This window comes from Periplaneta americana, chromosome 3 (genome assembly GCF_040183065.1).
Source record: "Periplaneta americana isolate PAMFEO1 chromosome 3, P.americana_PAMFEO1_priV1, whole genome shotgun sequence".
Taxonomy (NCBI): domain Eukaryota; kingdom Metazoa; phylum Arthropoda; class Insecta; order Blattodea; family Blattidae; genus Periplaneta; species Periplaneta americana.
Window position 1 is genome coordinate 114303884 of NC_091119.1, and position 21440 is coordinate 114325323.

At 37.6% G+C, this 21440-nt stretch overlaps 1 protein-coding gene across 5 annotated transcripts in view; it reads left to right on the top strand.

Moving 5' to 3' along the window:
- The window catches only part of LOC138696396 (calcium uptake protein 3, mitochondrial-like), a 1041982-nt gene that overhangs the window by 602614 nt on the left and 417928 nt on the right, over positions 1-21440 (top strand). Inside the window, exon 3 of one of the 5 annotated variants that reach the window (XM_069821300.1) lies at positions 10160-12926. The exons of the other annotated variants lie outside the window; for them this stretch is intronic. Within the exon in view, the coding sequence (XP_069677401.1) occupies positions 10160-11878 (1719 nt within the window). The 3' untranslated portion in view covers positions 11879-12926. Of the gene's footprint in view, positions 1-10159; positions 12927-21440 lie in introns of those variants that run through there. 5 annotated transcript variants of the gene reach the window in all.

The window sequence follows — 21440 nt, forward strand, 5'->3', positions numbered from 1 at the left end:
AAGTTTATAAAACGAGCCCTAAGAAAGAAATAAAGCTTTATAACATATTTTCATTCTTTACATGTGAGAAATGTGTCCCTAAAGTTTTGACATATTTTTTGTTTACACCCTGTATATACACTGTTGTTTAGTCAAGTGTCCGAAGACAGGTCTGAACCAAGAAGACAGGCAATTAGGCTAGGAGATAATGGGATAGGGTGGCCAGTTCCTTTCCCCCACCATTGCATACATCATCGACTAGCTACATTACACTAGTGAGACTTCAAGTATATGCACTATAAAGTGGTATTGCTACGTCATATATACAGGATGATTCACGAGGATTTACCGTCCTTTACGGAGCTTATTTCCGAAGACATTCTGAGCAAAAAATGTCATATAAATATGGGTCCTATTCTCAATATTTACAGAGTTACGTTTCGTTATTGGAACGCATTGCTGTGAACGCGTGATCCTAGTCAGCATGCTGTCAGCAGCCAGCGCGAGCGCTACGGAAATCAAAGACAGCCGTATGCAGTTACGTAAAGCGACGAGTGCCGTTCACAAGCGTGCGGCCAAGTGTACTCATGCGGATGGCGACATTTTTTAAAATATGTCGTAAACTCTCCAAGATTGTAAATTAGGATGCAAAATTGAACTGCAAATAATTAAACCGGTGGAAGTGGTGTGATTTGTAACAATTTTTGTGATAAGTGCGTAAGAATAATGTAGTTTTCTAGTTAAAAATAGAAAAAGATGTCTGTACGAAGCAACTAAGGAGTTCACAGCTTCATAATACTTGCCAATTAAAGAAATGATACTTCTGAATGGTTCATTCTTTATGTGTATTATTCTTTTACCTTCAAACTAAAGAAAAAACGTATTTTACAAACAAATTTAAATTAGTGTAACTCTGAAAATATTGAGAATAGGAACTATGTTTATATGACATTTTTTGCTCAAAATGTCTTCAGAAATAGCTCCGTAAAAGACGGTAAATCTTGGTGAATCACTCTGTATAACATAGCCTAACATTATACTACATAACATAACATTATATTATATTATATTATATTATATTATATTATATTATATTATATTATATTATATTATATTATATTATATTACATTATATTATATAAAAAGTACGAGTAATTAATATCCTTCTTCGAGTAGGGAGAACAAAGAATCAAATGACATTAAAATCTTATACTCGTGGCGAACAAAGCTCTAGGTCAGATTTGCACTGATTACTTCATTCACCGTCCGAAGATTTTAGCTATTTGAGCTCCGAAAGAGTCGCTTATTACAGGAAGTATTTAATGCAATTGTTAGTCCTAAAAATTTTTTAACTTCCGTCTCCGGGAAACAAGGAGATTATAACACCCTTTAATAATACTATTCTAATAATATGTCAATCTGTTTCTGCTACTCGAGTAGTATTGTGACGTTGATAATGACTTCAGTAAACACTCCTTTCTATTTACACCATGGATCCATACCACTTACTCGATTCTGAAAATGCTACGAAGTTTAAGGAAACTGTTAATGAAGGCTTACGTGTTGAATCTAGTACTTAACTGAATATGCCTACGTTTATTTAAGGACTGTGTGAAAATGTCAACTAACCAAAAATAAAAAGAAATCATCGCTACTTTAGGCCTAACAAATTCCTTGATTCTGGAATTATAAGAGATCCCAGATGTCGTAATTCAGATATTTAGTTTCAGCATGTTAACATACAGTATTTTAGTCCTTGAGATGAGGACAAAATGGAGGACAAAAGATGTGTTGTGGTTTATTTAACGACGCTCGCAACTGCAGAGGTTATATCAGCGTCGCCGGATGTGCCGGAATTTTGTCCCGCAGGAGTTCTTTTACATGCTAGTAAATCTACTGACATGAGCCTGTCGCATTTAAGCACACTTAAATGCCATCGACCTGGCCCGGGATCGAACCCGCAACCTTCGGCATAGAAGGCCAGCGCTATACCAACTCGCCAACCAGGTCGACTGGACAAAAGAATTTCATACAAAAAATACCTCTTTATTCGAACATCAAGAGATTCTGCCAATAAAATACTCCCCTGCAGAAATCAATGGCTGGTATCAGCTTTGACAACCACATTTAGCCACGAGTCTGAAAATACTTCTCAAATTGCTTTTTTCTCGACACCAAAGAACACAACTTGTAATCTCGGCATGTTGGATGATCATACTTTCACGTTCAGCTTTTTGTTGCGTTTCTCTATTGCCATGCTAGGAGAAAAAATCTGAAGTTCATGTTAAGCGTTGGTCTTTTGTTGACGCTGCCAGCTGTTCGCCATTGTGTTGCATGCAGACTGAGAATCTCCTCAGAGTCTTCAGCGTAGTTGTAATAGAGTCGCCATATTAGGAGATCCTGATAATAACGAGATGGCTTCACTTTGTGTTAGTTATGCTATTATGTCGTATTTTTCACAGCATTCGCCGCGGTTAATCTCTTTCACACTTTAGTGTACAAAATAAACAATTCATGTGAACTTGACTTGTTAGAGGAATCATTTTTCAAAGGTAAACGTTCTGTTACATACTTTGTATTCTATAAATGTTCGCGTGGGGGCCATTTTATGATAATTTCTAAAACTTTGACTTTAAATTTTGTCACATGTAACTATGTATTGTAGTCTTAATTAAAACATTCATATTTTAAGCGATTGTAAGGGTTGAACTTTTCCCTCCAGTCTTCGGTGGCCTAGTGGTTAGAGAACCATGCTTAACATTAGATCCGACTTTCACATGTTTAAACCCCGGTAACTATTTATTTTAATACAATAAAATCATTAGTATTCGTATTATGTCCTGGAAGAAAGAATTCTGTCTTTCAGCAAGTAAACTCCAAGCATAATGTCTAAATTGAACTATTCTCGTCACTGTCACCACCTATCACCATATCTCTATCTCAAAATAGAATATTATTAATAATGTTAAGAGTGGGAGAACGCAGAAACGTCTTCATCAACCAGGTATAGAAGAGTTAAAAACCCAGTCACAACAATTTTAATATAAAAATGGAATTAAAAATCAGTAATTTCCTGCTTTTAAATGTTATGCAGATCAGTCTAAACACACAGATGAGAATCTCTCTTACTCTCTTTCTCCTTCAGAAACAGTATATTAACATAAACTGTTACCACATGTAAACTACTGTTTAAATATTTTAGTCCAGTAATGAAATGGTCTAATCTTAGCAATTCACTGCGTGTCCATGCTTATGATAATTATTATGAATATAATAATAATAATAATAATAATAATAATAATAATAATGCCTGAATAATTACGTAATATATAAAATACATCATATGGAGTTATTAAATATTTCCACACAACAGTATGTTTTATTCAATCAAGTACAATCATAAGCATTCACAGTAACTTCAGGTGTACCCCAAGGATCCAATCTTGGTCCCTTGTTCTATTTACTTTATATCAATGTCTTGCCTAAATAGAGTTTACACTCCAAATATGTATTATATGCCGATAATGTTAAATGATAATTGCCAAACAACAATACGGTATTGATCTGCAAGAAGATTTCGACAGACTATATAGATTGCGTATTTTTTATGTTAAATCCTAATAAATGGTGTTTGATGACGTATTATAGAAATAAGATAATTATTTCTTGTTGTTGTTTAGTCAACTGTCCGAAAACAGGTCTGAACCTCGCAAGTGATACCAAGAAGGCACCACTTATGTGGCAACTAGGGTAGGAGATAATGGGATAGGGTGGCCAGTTCCTTTCCCCCTCCATTGCATACATCGCCGACTACCTACATTTTACACTAGTCAGACTTCACCTGTATACAAACAAATTGTTCTTCCTCTGACACATATCGTCGAGTGAGATGTACTGCCTGATAATAGATGTACATATCAGCCAGAACCTCAATCAGAGGATGGTAATTAGTTAATATTCGTATTAAATTAATAATGTGAAACTATATATTGTAGGATCATTTCAGGATCTGGGTATTTACTTCAAATATAACTTATGTTTTAGAACGCACTTAAATCACATGATAAATTATGAGTATAGAAAATTAAGATTTATAAACAGAAACTTCAAAGAATTTATAAATACTATAGATACCTTATATCAGCGATCATCAGCACAATGCACTCTCGGGCTAACGTCTCTTATCCGCAGGTCTCTTACTGCACCAGCGAGCATCTGTGGCTGTTGGCGGGGATGCTTTCTCCCGCACGACGACGGTGCATATTGCGAGACACTGCTTACCCGTTACCCATTTCAACGAATGCTAACGACCACTGCCTTATATAAAACTCTAGTTAGAAGTAAACTTGAGTATACTTCTGTAATATGGTCACCTCAGTTCCATTCACATCAGATGCATGTACAGAAAGGATACAGAAACGATTTTTACGTTACCTACTCGTATAAAAAAACATGTGTCGGCTTACTAAAAGTAAATGTCCCGCAATCATTTTTTAAATTTAATTATAAAACTTTGAAATTAAGACGATTAATAAATTGCCAAATTTTACTATATAAGATTGTTAATGGTATACTGAATAACTGTGATTTGCTTAAATTCTTTCAGTTCAATGTAGAAAGAACGGAATTACTCATCGTTTTGTTATTTCAGTTTCTAGAATTCTTTCCTTCAAGAATTCTCTATTGTTTGTTATGCAGTAGGCTACTTACAATTCACTAGTTTTAGATTGTAATTCTCAACTAGATTTCATTTTGTCAATAAAAAAATCCATATAATTTTAAAAACAATTATACTTCCTTAACTACTTAAATTATGAACAAGTGTATTATAATTCTCGTTTAAGTAATTTTAAAATAACTTTATATTATTGTGTTGATTATCGGCAATAATAGAAGATATTCCAATAGACTATCTATTATATATTTCTCTTTCCTATAATTGGAAGCTTGCTTCTGTTTGTCGTGAAGTTTATATAAATAAATAAACAAATAAATACGTAAGTAAATAAATAAATATGTGTATAAGTAAATCAGTAAATAAATAATCTCCACCCTTCATTGCTTCATTTTCTCTTCCCCCCCCCTCTCTCTCTCTCTCTCTCAAAGGAATAAGCCCTATAATGAGAAATTATCACTGTTCGACAAATTGGTAGAGACTATAGGGCTCCAATTATTCATAAATTATGAAAAAAATTAGCTAACTAACCTGAAAATAAGTTTATTTAGATATGTCTTTCTATAAGTGGATGATAGTAAGTGGTGCCCATTAGAATGATTTCGAAATTTCGTATTCTCTTATTTGAATATATTTAGAGCCTATACCTAGAGAAATTTCATGTTATATGTATAATTCATTATAAATGTCATCGTCATTATCATTATCTGTACGGTTTTGACTATTTGGCCTTTTTCTTCTTCAGGATTTGCTGAGTGTAAGTGTCAGTGTTTCTTGGGACGTCCTGTTAGAAGATTTCCGACTCTGAGTCTGGAAATTTATTTTATTTCCTATTTTATTCCAATTAATGTAATGTTCAAATTGCTTTGTGTAGGTTTTAAGCGAAGTATACTTCATTTTTTTAAATAATGAATAATGAGCTCAGATCTACTCGGATTCTTTTTTCTTTCTTGATTTTGTTGATAATATTTTCTGCGGTGTGTTGTTCATAGAAATTAAGTTATCAAAATATCAGTGTATGTCAGCATTTGCTGACAAGGTATAAAAGCAACGTAATAGAGGTTTTCTACGAACGACAGTACTGGGTAATGGATCTAAAAGTTCTTAGAAATGGAATTGCTATGCTCAATAAAGGAATGTTCAAGAATGGATCACATAAAAATGAAGAGACGAACTAAGTTAGAGTGTTTTAAAGAAATATTCTAAATATGAAAATAAATTGAGCTTGTATCTACTCTTAGGAAAAATGAAGTTGATCGCCTACTAAAATTGGCATTTCTGCATAAACATTCTTATCACTGATGCAGTAACAGCAGGAAACTAGATGTATCACACTATTTTTCCCTATGAGAACATCTTCGTTGGATCATACAAGTACGTAGCATTCTATGAAGCATTCGAGCAAAATAATCACGATATCCCTGGGTGTAATGTCGTAAAATTAGGTAAGCAAGTGGAATTTGATAAAGACGAAGTAACGAAGAATCATGTGTTTGAAGGAAACTGATAAAGAAAGAAGACTCTAAGGCGATTCAGATTATCCAAAAGCGTCAGTGAACACATCCCATCTAAGTGCACATTGTTCATAAACTTCGCAGGAATTATTTTATTTATTTTTCTTATTTTAGACTAAAGATCACTTTGGCACTTCGGTGTCAGAGGTGAGGAAGTTTTGGAGAGGAAATTACTATAGTATAGAATTCTTTAGTTGGCAGAGAAATTTAGACAGAGAATGATATAGTTCTTACCTCTCACTCACTCCGTGGCTGACCGGTCTTCTGCGGGGGGGGGGATGATGGCAAGAGACAGAAACCCTCCATGAAATTATTTGTATATCCAGTGGCGGATTCTTCTACTTTCATGTTGTCACTATCAGAGTCCAAACTTATTACGAAACGATCCACCTCCTTGTCAATCATTCCATCCCTTTCCCAATAAAAATCTTCTTCCCTTTTAACATGTTCACACGCATTTTTCCAATTCTCTGGCGTGATCTTGGACAACGCTTCTTAACTAATTTTATAACTTCACTGGATTTGAAAGATACATTGTGTTTAGCGACATCATTTTTCACTTGTGCCCAGATGAACTCAATGACATTAAAATTGCAGTGGTATGGTGGCAGTCGTACTACGGTATGTCGGTGTGGTTCACTTTGAGCTAAGGTATCCAGTTCGTACCTTACCATTTAATTTTATTATGTCGTACAGTACGATTTTTGTCGCCTTTGGGTCGTACTCTATGTTGTTCTGACGTAACCAAGACTGCATGTCTGATTTAGAAGATGCAGAAGTGGGAGTTTTATTTAACTGTACAGAATGGTAAGAGGCGTTGTCCATTACTATGATGCTGTTTTGTGGAATGTTCGGAAGGAGTTTGTTTTCGAACCAATGTTTGGAATTAACGGCGTTCATTTCCTTATAGGGATCGTTGGTAGATTTTGACTTAAAACTGTGATAGGCTCCTGGTATAAATTCAGAGGAAGATCCAGCATGCACAATAATAAATAGTCCCCCTTTTCCTAAGGGCACGTTCAGAGGAATGTCACTATCGTCACAAACCCAAATTTTGCTCTTCGTGTAATTAATGTTTATCCATGTTTCGTCCAGGTAAACTATACGGCGGCCGTTATTCTTAAGTCGCGCATCCTCCTTAAGAAATGGAATCGCTTAGCAATTATGTCGGGTTTCTCTAGCAGAAGCTTCCGTCCGAATTTATTCTTAGCGTAACGGAAATTAAGTTTTTTTGTAATTCCCATACCGACCATTTGCTGCCAGAAAATAACCCAGACTTATCGAGAGCATCACGAATATCTTCCACACTCGGAATGAAATCAGCTTTATACAAGGAGTAAATCTGCCTCTTGATGGCGGCCGCAGTGAACGAGTCTGTATTGGTTTTCGTGGGAGTTCTTTGCGGCCGCTTTTTGCTCGGAGTTGACACTTTTCATCCTGATTCATCTGCTTCTCTCTTTTCATTTAGGATACGGTAAACAGTGCGTTCAGATACTCCACACGCAGCAGCAGTTCGCTACGCTTATTGTAGGATTTCCGGCTTTCAAGGCATCATACTCCTCTACGAAAAACTTATGTACATTGTACACTATTTCCCTGGCGTCAGACTGCAGTTTCTTTCCTCTTGTTCATAGACCAAGAATCACAAACACTAGGACAAGTAGACCTAATATAAAGCACAACACTTCTAACATTTTAATTATAAAATGATTATAGGCACCTTCTCAAACTACACTGAAAAATGTCGCTAACACATAGTTGTAATAACATCCACCACTGACAACCTTTCCAGATGTGCTGGTGAGGGAGAGGGAGGAAAGAAAGAGGAAGTGCTGTTATACAAGTGTCTGTGTCATAGGATTAGTTCAACTCACCCTCCCTGACCCTTCCCAAGACATCAGGTAGCTCTGCCAACATAGACCTTCCCAAGTATAGTAATTTTAACCCTCTTATTTAGAGTCAGAATTCTTTCACTTTCCGAAAGTCTGTGGCTCCGAAGAGGCTGAATTTTACCTTCTGAAGAAAATCGCTCTAAGGATTATTTCTTTCCTTAAAAATTCAACTTCCTCGGCCGGGTTTGAACCGCTGACTTCGAATCTAATGAAAGGCATTGTAATGTCCAGACATTGTACGAGAACTGTTGAAAGAAAGTCTAGCAGTTAACTACTCGGAGATTGGCCTGTAGTGGATGATTGTAGTCACGGAATGTTACGCCAAGTCATCGAACTGAAGTTTCATTATCTCCGTAATGAGTTGCCTTGTGAACCGGCAGTCTTCATTATTTGCATGTCCGCGGCGGAAGCAATAAAACCGACTCTGAATAAATTCTTACGAATATATTACTTTCAGAATAGATTGCTCTAAACAGGGCTACCGTCTTGGCTACAGGACAAGCAAAGGAGGAGCAGTTTAATAATTTCCAGTTCGTTTTGAGCCTTTTTTTTTTTGTTATTGTAGGCCTATACTGCTTCCACGCCAACGAGTAAAATAATGATCCCCAAAAATTACGGATTCACTGACAAGACACTATACTCTTACGAAACGCATGCACAGATTGGGACTTTGTGATGTAAATCCCAGTGAGAACTAGAATAAGATATTGCTTGTCATATAATCGATGAAGGTGATTCATTAAGGCAAAAACTATAGCCTACCAAATTGTTTGGGTTTATGATTCGAGATCAAAAAATACCACTCAAATGATTTGAGTAAGCTTCTTAAACCGATAGAATTTCAAGATTGTTTGACTCTATCCTTTTGATTTAAAAGTAAGAAATGCACTCGGACCATTGCGACTGAACCGTCTCTGGTTGTTATATTCCATCAGTCTAACAATAGTTTACACATCTTGATTACACACCTTTTAACACTATATATCGAACATATTCCGAATTAATATTTTAGTTTGCTTAGGCTAAATTATAATAAATGTTGTTTTATTCGACGCCGTTACCTTTGTAAAGACAAGCTTAAGTCAGGAGTGAAGTCGTGTCAGAGCACACGAGAGCGCCGCCCCGATACTTTTTTCTACAAGCTTGGAGGTCTCTGTTTCTTTATTTTTACGTTTTATAATAATAATTTGGCTTACTTGTTTCTTAGTGAACTTTGTATTTTATAAGTATAGATTAGTAGTAGACCTATGTAGGCTGTAATAACAACGGCATTACTAATAATAAGGTAATAATACAAGTAATAATAATAATAATAATAATAATAACAATACAATATTTACCTGGGCACTTAAGCTTACATACTTACAAAAACCCCATTTTCCCTACACCCTTTTTCTCGAAGACTTTCGTCAGTCGGCCGTTAATTCTGGAAATATTGTAATGAATTACATACCAGGAAACAACTGTAAAATACTTTTTTTTTTAGAAAGAATTAAGTACCGGTACTGTAAATTCTTTGGGGTAATACTGTAAGTAGTATAGTATTACCCCATTATGTAATGTGTAATAATATAATTCGATAAGAAAATTATAATAGATACTGTATATAAGCCAAAATTAGAATAATCGTCTAATACGCAGTCCCTGTAAATGCGCAATTTACACGCCGTTCCTTCAAGAGCGCCTTGTCGGTGTTTTACCATAATAATAATAATAATAATAATAATAATAATAATAATAATAATAATACGCCTAATAATAATAATAAATAATGATAAACTTTTCGCGAAACATCCTGATACTCACGACTACACCCCTGGCTTAAGCAAATATTTTCAGTGTTATTTAAGCATTGTTTTTATTATTTGTGGCAGCGACTTTAATGTATTTCACTTTGGTTAAAATACATGAAAATAACAACATTTAGACTAACGTAAACTGTTAACAGAAACTGTCTAAAACAACGCGAAGTACAGTTGAGTTGTAAGACATTCATGATCCATGCAATGACGTAGCTGGAAAATACATTACTGAACAGTTGTACAGTGATGCTATGAGGATATTAACTGTTAGTTATTTGTAATTTTTGGGTGTTGCAGAGGAACTTCAGCGGCGACTGCGTGTTCAACGAGACGTTCGAGCAGCACCGTTACAACAAGTATTCTTCCAGCAAGTACTCCAACGAGAGGCGTACACTGTACATTGCTCTCAACAAGCGAGGCTCTTCCCGCAAGGTGCAGGTTCCGAGCCACGCTCCTCTGGGCAAGCTGTCGAGCTACGCCATGGTACTGCTGCACCCGGTCGGCGAGGAACGCGTCAGGGACCTGGCTGACCGTATTCTGCGCGTGCGCGAGCATCTGCGTAAGGACAAGGACGTGGGAATTCTGGCCGGCATGGCGCTGGCACAGCACCCGTTGCGCCACCACGGCTACCATCATCTGTGTCCGCAGTTGCACCCGACCCGCCTGGCGCAGGGCGCCGCAGCGGAGTCCGAGGACACCGACGAGACCGGCCGAGACCGCTTCCGCTGTCGGCGTCGCAAGAAGAGGAAGAAGAAGAAGCGCAGATGCAGAGAGGGAGAACAGGAGGGCGAGCAGTGTCAAGGGGTTAAGGTGGGGGGTAAGCGCAAGAAGAAGTGCCATCAGGGGGAGGGAGAGAAGGAGTGCCAACAGAGGCTAGAGGCCGCTAAGAGGAGGCGGAAGTCGAGAAACGGCAATAAGAAACTCAGAGACGATAAAAATCAGAATAAGAAAAAACAGAAAAAGAAAAAGAAGTTCGGTAGTGGTGGTGACCCGGACAATGCACGAACTGAGAACCAAAGAGATATGGTAGCCATGACAACGACAGGAGAGGCAGCATCCTCCGCTCGGGCGACGCCGAAGTCGTCAAACTCAACGATATCGACAACGAATCCTATCTCGTCAGCCACATCGTCTTCGACAATAATCCCGTGCTGGACGAACACTTCGACAACATCAGGCGTTGTCGAATCGCGGTCAATGACGGTGTCTGATATCGTTGCAATAAACAGGCCTGGCTCCTCGACAGTGTTGAGCATCGGCGCAGGAGACAGGTCTCATTCCTCGGCAATATCAGATATTTCTGAAGGAAACAGAACTCATTCCTCTGCAATATTAGGCATTGTGAAAGGAAACAGTCCTTTTTCCTCCTCTATATCAGATGTTGTTACAGAAGAAAAACCTCCTTCTTCGACAACGCCAGTCATTGTTGAAGAAGATAGACGTCGTTCCTCAATAATGTCACACCTTGTCGCAGGAGATATGTCACGTTCCTCGACAATTTCAGACAGTGTTGCAGGAGAAAAACTTATCTCTTCGACAATGTCTGACAGTGTCACAGAAGGCAAATCTCCTTCCTCGACAATGCTAGACAATGTTTCAGGAGATAAACCTCACTTCTCGACAATATCAGACATTGTCGCAGGAGATGAACCTCGTTCCTCAACAATGTCGGACGATGTTTCAAAAGATAAACCTCGCTCCTCGACAATATCAGACATTGTTATAGGAGACACACCTCGTTCCTCGACAATGTCAGACAATGTTGCAGGAGACAGGCCACGTTCCTCGACACTGTTGAACATTATTGCAGGAGACAGGCTTCGTTCCTCGACACTGTCAGACATTGTCGCAACTGATAGGCCTCGTTCTTCGACAACGTCGGACATTGTTGAAGCTCTCGAATCGCGTTCGTCTACAGCTGCACATATTAACGTCAAGTCTGGTTCATCGACGTTGACATGGAGGGACGCCAGGGCCTCAGAATCTTCGTCGACGACAATAGGGACGTCCAAGTGACTATTGCTGGTCGCGGTGGCCCGCGTCCTGAGTTCATACTTAAGTTACTAATTTATAGCGTTGCAAGCGAGGACGATATTTTTGTACGGCGCAGTCGCACTACTTAACTGGTTGTACATAGTGTACATAGAGAAGAGTGGTCGACGGGCGAGATAGTTCTCATCACAAATATTTATTGAATCTTATTTATTTTGCTCGTTCGAAGGATAAAATTTCGTCTCTCTGTTGACACTGCCAGATGCTGGTGGCAAGTAGACTAGTATCAAAAGAAACTTTTTTTATTTTTTAAAGATGATGAAATCTGTATTAGTATTGTGATGCGCTGCTTGCTCCAAGTGGTGACGACGAATCAACTGCTTCTTCTCATTGTGGTTTCAGTATTTTCGACATAAAGAGTTACCTTGACTTTTTTCCTAGCGTCTGCGGAGCCTCGAGTCCAAGATGTCTGTGAAGAAGAATGTCAGCGATATATACAGACCTCAACTCCAACTCCTCCCCCCTCTCTCTCTCTCACACGCTCCTCTCACAATATTTGGGATGAGGGGATAGAGAGAGAGCAACTTACAGACTAATAAGCAATTTTGAAGACTGATGTGGCTGTATAGGAAAGACTTAGTCAGTGGTTTAAAAATATTTCCGGCTGAAAAAGTTATCATGTGTAATTGTTTCTCTTTTGAGGAAGCTGGTAGACCACTTTCACCGCTGAATGCATCTTGTACACACTGTTATTTTCTCCACTATTAATATTTTTTATTATCTGTAACTTTGTAACTTAAATTTATAATAAAAGACACGTAATCGAAGAAAGATGCTGTCAGGGAGAATTTGGCCTACCTGTGACTCGCACTTGATGACGTCATGTAGTGGGAGAAGCATTCGGAGTGTGCGCGGGTTGTAAACCGTGGTCATACCTATTAGAAGTAGTGAATGAAACGTGGAATCATTGTTGCATTTAGAATATAGTAGATCATTTTTCCAAATAAGTAATTATAGTAAGTAACAAAACCAACTCAAGTAGTAAAGTACAATATATTCCTCTGTAAATCGATGCAGTGTGTTCTTTCAAGTCTCTGACCTTATGAAATGAGATGGCTGATTTGTACGACATAACTATAGTATGGCCTTTTAACTCCAGATTCTGGAGAAGTGTAGAGCATAATTAAAAATATTCTAAGAGGTATAAAGTTAAACCGGTAATGGTAATGTTATAATTCATTTAATTAAAATGCTTAGGACTGAGATCTCAAAAGAGGTAAATCGGAGGATAACCAGTTCAGTGACTGACTCCATTCTCTTGTTTTCCAAAAGGGAAAACAGGAGTAAGTTCGAATATCTTCATATGACATTATTCGGTGCTAGATTAGTCATGAGTCATGACTCGTGTAATTTTGTTTTATAATTTCAAAGAAAAAATTGTTCCGGGGTCGGGTATCGATCTCAGGACAAAATTGAGACTATGTCGGGTGAAGTTCCTGGGTAGCTCAGTCGGTAGAGCGTTGGCGCGCTCAAAAGTCCCGGGAACACAATTTTTCTCTTGAAATATTCAACTATGCTTCACAGGGAGCTTTACCTCAAAGGTAGATTTGCATAGTTATGTTTTATTTCAAAACTTTATCATACCAAAATAACTCTCTTCCACATTGTAGTCTCACAATCAAACTTATTAGCTCTTCTTGTTCCCAAATTATTTGCCAATGCGTTACAACCTATAAACTAACCAGGAATAGCAAAACTAATCTCTCCGTTGTGTTTCGTTCGCCTCTCTTTCTTCAGCTATGTGTCTGCTGCAGCTCTATTCTGTGTAGGATTACGAATTGAGACCAATGTCTTGGAACCTGGAGTGTCTTAAAACCTAGTGGTGGTATTTACCGATGACAAAATAAGACAGAAATATCGCAGAAACATACCAAGGTAATTTTTGATTGAGTCTTCGTTAAGACAAACTCCCTTTGAGGGAAAAATTGTAATATTTCGAGAGGCAACTGTATTCACTTCTTACTTCAATAATTTGTACAAATCTTTTTCATAATTTGAAGGCCTCAACATAAAAGGTTGACTTGACTTGGCTTTTCGATAGCCGCACCCGGTACGGATCCATAAATTTAACACTTATTGGTCCATTGTATGCCCTATAAATGCGACGAACGTCCAAGTTCAGCAGGTGACTTGGGTGGCATTCGTAAATCCGATGCTGGCAAGTGTCACATACTGCCTCTGCCTTATCCCCAAACAAGTATCTGATAAGCCCCAGGGTCCGGAGCTCCAGTCCCTTCCTATATCATCGAAAATCTTTAAAACTAGCAAAACTTCACCCCAATCTATTTTTAACTGTTTCAAATGATCGAGATGAGATGATATGATATAATATGATATGATATGATATGATATGATATGATATGATATGATATGATATGATATGATATGATATGATATGATATGATGTGATGTGATGTGATATGATATGATATGATATGATATGATATGATATGATATGATATGATATGATATGATATGATATGATATATGGGATGGGATGGGATGGGATGAGATGAGATGAGATGAGATGAGATGAGATGAGATGAGATGAGATGAGATGAGATGAGATGAGATGAGATGAGATGAGATGAGATGAGATGAGATGAGATGAGATGAGATGAGATGAGATGAGATGAGAAGTGGATACTGTCGATAGAATGGACGAGGTAAATGGGTGTATTCCAATAAAAATACTCTGCAACATCTGTTTGTCCACCACAAATTCCGTTACGACCTGACGGGAGATCGAACCCGAACCACATGGATAGATACCAACGCGCTAGTGTTGTCACAGACGCAACTGTTATTACCCGCACTGCAACCATTGCTGATTCAGTGTGCTAATTCCTTTACCTAGATATATTCCACATCAGCTGACTACACTGAAGATCGCTGAGTATCCAAGTTTCGTGCAGGTAGTCCCTAGATCAGATCCCTAAGCTTGTCGCCTGCCGGTGAATGGGGAATGCTATGGAATGATGGAATAAAAATATCAAGGAATTATGTTGATTAGTAACTCAGGGAAACGGGAGAATCCCCAGAAAAACGGGTCCACAGTTGTGGCTGAGGGTTAGCGAGACTAACTCCGAACCCAGCGGGCCCGGGTTCGATTCCCGGTCGGAACGAGTTGCCTGGGTGAGGTTTTTTTTCGGGTTTTTCCCTCACTCCTATGGATGAATATCAGGTAACTTTATCAGGCGATTGGAACCCCAATCATCTTCGCCACTTCTTTTCCTCCCCTATCATCCTTTCATTCATCATCCCGTTACTTCGTCTGGTTTTCAGATCGCTCTACAGGCGGCCATTCGAAGCTGCTGGCTCTTTCGACCGGTCTCCGTGGATTGTATTCATGCGATGATGGATAGCGTCTGCAACGGAACCCGGGGCAGACCTTCTCGGGGGAGGACTTCCGTCTCGGACCGTTAAGGGAGCCTTGGGGGGAGGGGTTTCCGAAGCAGGAGTGGTGCATGGACTCTGTTGGCAGTAGGTACCGGTCATTAAGGGGGTCAAGTCGTTAGGTCGGTGCGCGTAGAGGATCGGTGGGCACGCAACTCATCCCATATAGGGGAGTGCACAGTAGACCTCAAGTCGTAGTGCGTTTCCTCGCTTCTAACAAGAAAAAAAGGCCCAAACGGGGGCTCGAATCGGGGTCGTCTGTGTGACAAGCTTATGGTCTAGACCATGCAGCCATTTCAAAGACTTGGTTTAGGCCTATATAATATATTATTTACTGAAAGGTAGGCCTACTCCTGTTCTCCCTAACATCGCTATAAATCATACAAGCAAGGAAGTGTTCGGCCGTACCAGCCAGTACAACATATTCTCAGACAAAAAGTAGGGGCTTCATATCTGCCTAAGAACAAATTACAAATAGGAAAGCAATTTGATATTATTTTATTCGTTTGTGAACCTCAATATCAATGCTAAGTAACAATTATGTTAGTTTTTCAACTGGTTAATTGCAGTTAGGTGGACTTACTTCTGAGAAATATTGTTCTCCCTTTTGCGTCACAACTTCTATCAGTTTTATAAGTCAATAGTATAATCATTATGTATTCACCACGAGGGTCGTGTTCATCGTGTGTTGTAAATAGAGTGCGTTGGCAAAAAAATTAGATAATCCGTTTAAAAACTTCCACGACTTTATTAGATTATTACGTAAATCTGTGACAGTAAAACTTGCCTTTTTAAAATATATGTATCTTGTAAATTATGTTTTATTTAACGATGCTCGCAACTGCCGAGGTTATATCAGCGTCGCCGGTGTGCCGGAATTTTGTCCCGCAGGAGTTCTTTTACATGCCAGTAAATCTACTGACATTTGAGACTGTCCCATTTAAGCACACTGAAATGCCATCGACCTGGGCCGGGATTGAACCCGCAACCTCGGACAGAAAAGGCCAACACTCTACCGACTGCACCACCTAGACCGACATATGTATCTTACTTTAATAGTAAGTTGTATGGTAAGCCTGACATATCTTGTTCTGCCCCTTAGTAATGAAAATGCTTTGGGCATTCTAAATAAAGTCAAAGTTTTTCAGTTTTTCTGACAGAATGCATGAGCCATTACACGTACAAATCAGCCTTCATAAGCCTTTGAAAAAATGTCACATTAGTAGTGAATCGTTATACAGTCATTTTCAGAGGAAATTTATTTCGATTCCAGCTGGTGACAATTTTTCGCTCTATCATGAAATCCTTTCCACTTTCCAAAATACTTTTACAGTAAGTATTACAAAACGAGGAGAACATTCTAGAAAGTGATAACAATAAATTAACCCGTAATTATCGTAATAGAAATATTTTGAAAATATGTTGGATGTAAATCTTTTGTAAATGGTAGATTCCGAATTTGTAAATGCGTCTATAGAAATCCAGTTCCCATTCCACTAACTTCAAATTTTAGATGATAACGATTTGTATTGCATAATCTAACTCTTTCTATACTGTCCCTTTATTAGTTAGAATGGAGTCAAACTACGGTATTTCTTTGATTTCGTTCGAGTAAATTTTTAGTGAACGCTTAAAAGTTGTATAAATTTTTTATTATTTTTAGTAAGTTTCACAATGTGGACAGTCATAGTTTAATATGTACCGCTTATAAATAGCAACTTATAATGATGAAGTTCTTGTACAATTTCCAGACTATTTATGTGTAGTCAAAAATAATGCTCACAGTTAATGAAAGGCAAAAAGCATTTATGTGTCAAGTGAGTCCAAAATTTACACAACAGTTTAGCCAATGTGAAATGTGGTAAGTACTGTATTGTATTTGTATCAATATGTAAAAATTAAGCTGTGATTTTTATTAAAATTCTAAATGAAATGTACTGCGTATGGCTTTAGTAGAAATAAAATATTTACGATATCAGAGTGTTATTGTGTTACACAAATCCGAAGGCCACGCTCAAGGTCAGTCGTGATTGCTTATTAACTGCTAACAAAAAGAGAGGAAGGCACTCCTGGTTTGGTTGCGATGAAGAGGAGTCTGATGCCATTGAGAGGGTCGATTGTAATATGCGGCGCCTTCAAATAGCCTGGCAGGAGAGCTGTGCCCAGCGTCTTGGCGCGACGGTCATGCTTTATTCCTGTCGGTCGGTACAGCCGCTTGCATGAAAATGCCTGCAAACCTTATCACACCTATCTCCAATCACGTAAGTAGCTTTATCTTTAAGACACAGTTTTAAAGTTGTTTTATGGTTTATATGGATAGATTTATTCAGCAATATTATACATACAGATACACTACACTATCAGAATTTTCTCTTAAATCCAACGCACGGGTCTTTTGACCGTACGTGCTGTTGGTTTATATAGTTATGTAGAGTACTGTACTTTCTTATAAATGACAATACATGATAATACGAATAAAAACTGATTTAATTGGCGAAATGCAAGCATAAATAATTCAAGACATAAGATTTGGGTCCTATATCATCACAAAACTTTGCAACATTTTATTTTTTGCTTTGCAATACAGTTTCTGTTCTACTATCACTTTTTACTTTTAGTTTTCCAAGTGAAAATAGAGGAATCTGTTTGAATAAAATATTGACAGTGTCATCATCATAATCAATTTATCCAACTATTGAAAAGTAAGTATAATATTTGAAAGTAGTAGTGATTGTTTTTGAAATTCGAAAAATGTCTACAGGGCTATTAAATAAAATTCAGGGAATAGTTTAGATTGAATAAGAAATAAGAAGGAAACATTATTTATCAATGAATCATCTGACGAAAGAACATAACAGAAGTTATAGGCTGGCTATAATTTATTTTCAGAACCTGATAGCTCTCCCAGTGTGTGGTATAGCAATTGAATGGTTTGTTTCAAAAACCTGCTATTTTGCTTAAAAACTGATTTTGACTCTATAACATAAACGTATTTATTACACTCTGAATCCAATGGTAAAGTTATTTTTGCCATTTCCTGCTATTTTTCGCCGAAAATGATACTTGAAAGCATGAGTTTTCTTCCCAAACCTTATATTTTATATTACTATGATGTACCGAAGTTGATATGATAATTACGTGCAGGAATTCTGCATTACCATAATGTTTTTCAGTCCACAAATCTACTATCATACATTTTATTTAGTAATTGTAGGCAAATTGTGAAGAATTCTAGTACATTAAGTACTGTACATAGAATGTTATGAAATAACTGTAACATAAGAATAAACGCGTATTTCTCAAAATTGACTCTTATATTTGAGCCCTTCAGAGCAAAAGTGGTGTAAGTCAAAATTGGAGAATGAGGTTTAAAGTCAAAATTCTGTAAAATACAGCGCAAATTAGCAATTAATATGTCGTTCTTGCTATCCACTGATTACTAATAGTATAAAGTGAATATTAATTGCTACTTTGCGCTGTATTTTACAGAATGTTTACTTCAACCCTCATTACTAGACTTCGTTGAATTGCCACACGCAGCGTGCAATCAGGTTGCCGATGTACGGTAGTATAGAGGAGGTGAGCGACCGCCCGGTCTCGTAGTATAAGCAGTTCATGTTAAAAGTTGTTACCGGTCCAAATAGATAGAGCAGCTACAGCTAATTTATAGACTACCTATGTAAGAACTCGTTTTTGCATTACTGTGGTCGGAATAGTCAAAGCTTAACATTTGTTCAGTGCAGACAAGAATTCAATCAAACATACTACAATGAGATTGTTGCTGTTCCAAACAATTGCCTCTGGAACACCCTTACCCCCGCAGCCAGTCTTGTCCCGTTGAAAAACGTGATTGGATGCTGTTAATTATTATTCAGAATATTACGGCAAAATAATGGAGGTAATTGATGCATTAGATAGCACAGACAATTCCGCTGTTGCAGCTGTAAAATCATTGCCTTCTGAACAGCTATTGGAAGATATTCTGTTCATTGATTCTAATTTTAAAATCGTGTCCAAAAGCATCACCTGTTAGAATCGTCTAAACTACAACTCTCAAAAGCCCTTAATATAGTGGATAAAGTATCACAAATCGTTAACCAAAATATCACTAATTTCAGAAAAAGTGAAATGTAAGTTCAGAAACATTATTGCTAAAAATCCTGCCTATTCACAACTTCGTACTATAAATGATGTACTATCACGTCACGACAAGACGTGTGAAGTTGGTGTGCTAAAAAGTAGTGACTTCCCGTTCTTCAAATATGCACCTATTACATCGTGAGATGTTGAACGTACATTTTCCCAAAATAAAAACTGTTTAAATGACCATCGGAGGAGGTTACTTTGCAGTCGCTCAAAATGTACGTAACTCTTCACTGCAATGCACATATTCAAGGATGATGTGAGTATATTACATTAAATTTTAAGAGTTAATATATCTCACTACAAAATAATTGTGTATTTACATGTTTAGACGTTTCCTACTTCAATGATCATTCATTACATTTCTTGACTGCAGGATACAGGTTTTATTGAAACCGCAGTATACTGCTGACTGTTTACATCAGAGGCATACTCGATCCGTTGCACCTCCCCTTCTCATACAGTCTATACCGCGAGCATAGTAAACCTTACGATTCTCGTGCCAATTCCACGAAGTCTACTCATTCCCCATTCTTGACTTACACCACTTCTGCTCTGAACGGCTCATTTTAAATCTAGTATTTTTTCTTCTTCCTGCAAAAATAACTAAAAGTGAAATAACAGGTTTTGAAAACTGAAGAGTGTGATCCAAAAACGCGCCGAGTCCATTTGGCAATTTTATAAGTTTTTTTTACCTCTATCATTATATTTTATTAAGCTTCTTTTCTTCCAAACAACGCCAATCCTTGTCTAAAAGTTTGTTATTGTGCATGTCACTAGAAAACTCGCTCAGTCCGTAAACCGGTGGATAAAAAAAATTAGCCCAGTCCTTCCATAAAAATGGACTTAACGCGTTTTGGGGTCACACTCTTGTTTTATTATTGGAAATGTAAAACAATTTTAAAATGAACATAAAACAGATCATGAAAAAATTTAAAATAAACAACAAACAGCAATAAAATAAGTAAATAAATACAGTAGAATGTTACTAATTCGAACTAATTTGGGGGAATATGCAATCTGACTTAGTGAAAGTCCGATTTATAGAGAATTTAATGGAATAGGATTATTTCGACAATTGAAAAAGAAAAGATTGTTATAGTTGTTTAATTACTAGTTTAGTGTTTAATCATTCTATTTTATATACATATGGAATATAAAACATTAATTTTAAAAAGAATGAGTAGAGATAAGTGTTGTCTGCGTCTGTCTGCGCTGTTCTTGATGTGCATCTTAACGCATCTCTTAGTAAGATAAACTTTCCGATAGACTAGTTTGGTTAAAATCTACAAATTCAATTAATGTAGGCTATCTGAATTAATCTTATGTTTGGTAATTTGGATATACCAGCACATTTTCACTCTATGTATTCACTCACACACTCTTTGACACAAAAATGGTCGCTTTCTTGTAGCGTGACTTTGTCTAAGTGCCGGTCGAGTTGACGCGAGATTCACACGGAGAAATATTAAGCATCGAAATCCGAGGATGAAATCAAGTCCACAACAGCGACGTATCTGTATGTCACGAGACGACATATTCCCTACGAAGCCTTTATGGCTTAACGATAGAGAACTTTCTTCTCGTTACAAGGACCGCATTTCGAATCTCTCTACGTAAAACGCACGCGTGTAAACACAGCGCACACGGAGATTCCCGAGCTATTCCGAGGTGGGACTTAGGCCGGGTACACACAGAATCAGACGTGGCGCGGCGCGACACGACACGACATTTTGTCTGTTGGTACTTGTCTCCCATTGATTCCTTATGAATCACACGCGGCGCGATGGTCGCGTGCAGACACGAGGAGACACGGAGAGACAACATCGAATGACTGCTTGAAGTTCGTCGCGAGGAGACTGTCTGATAGCTGCAGTGGACTGCGCATGCGTTAGTAGTGGCTATGATTGCACGCTTTCACCAAATACCTTAAGTAAGGTATTATCTACGAATACTATTGTTTATTGCACATTATTCATAATGGAGC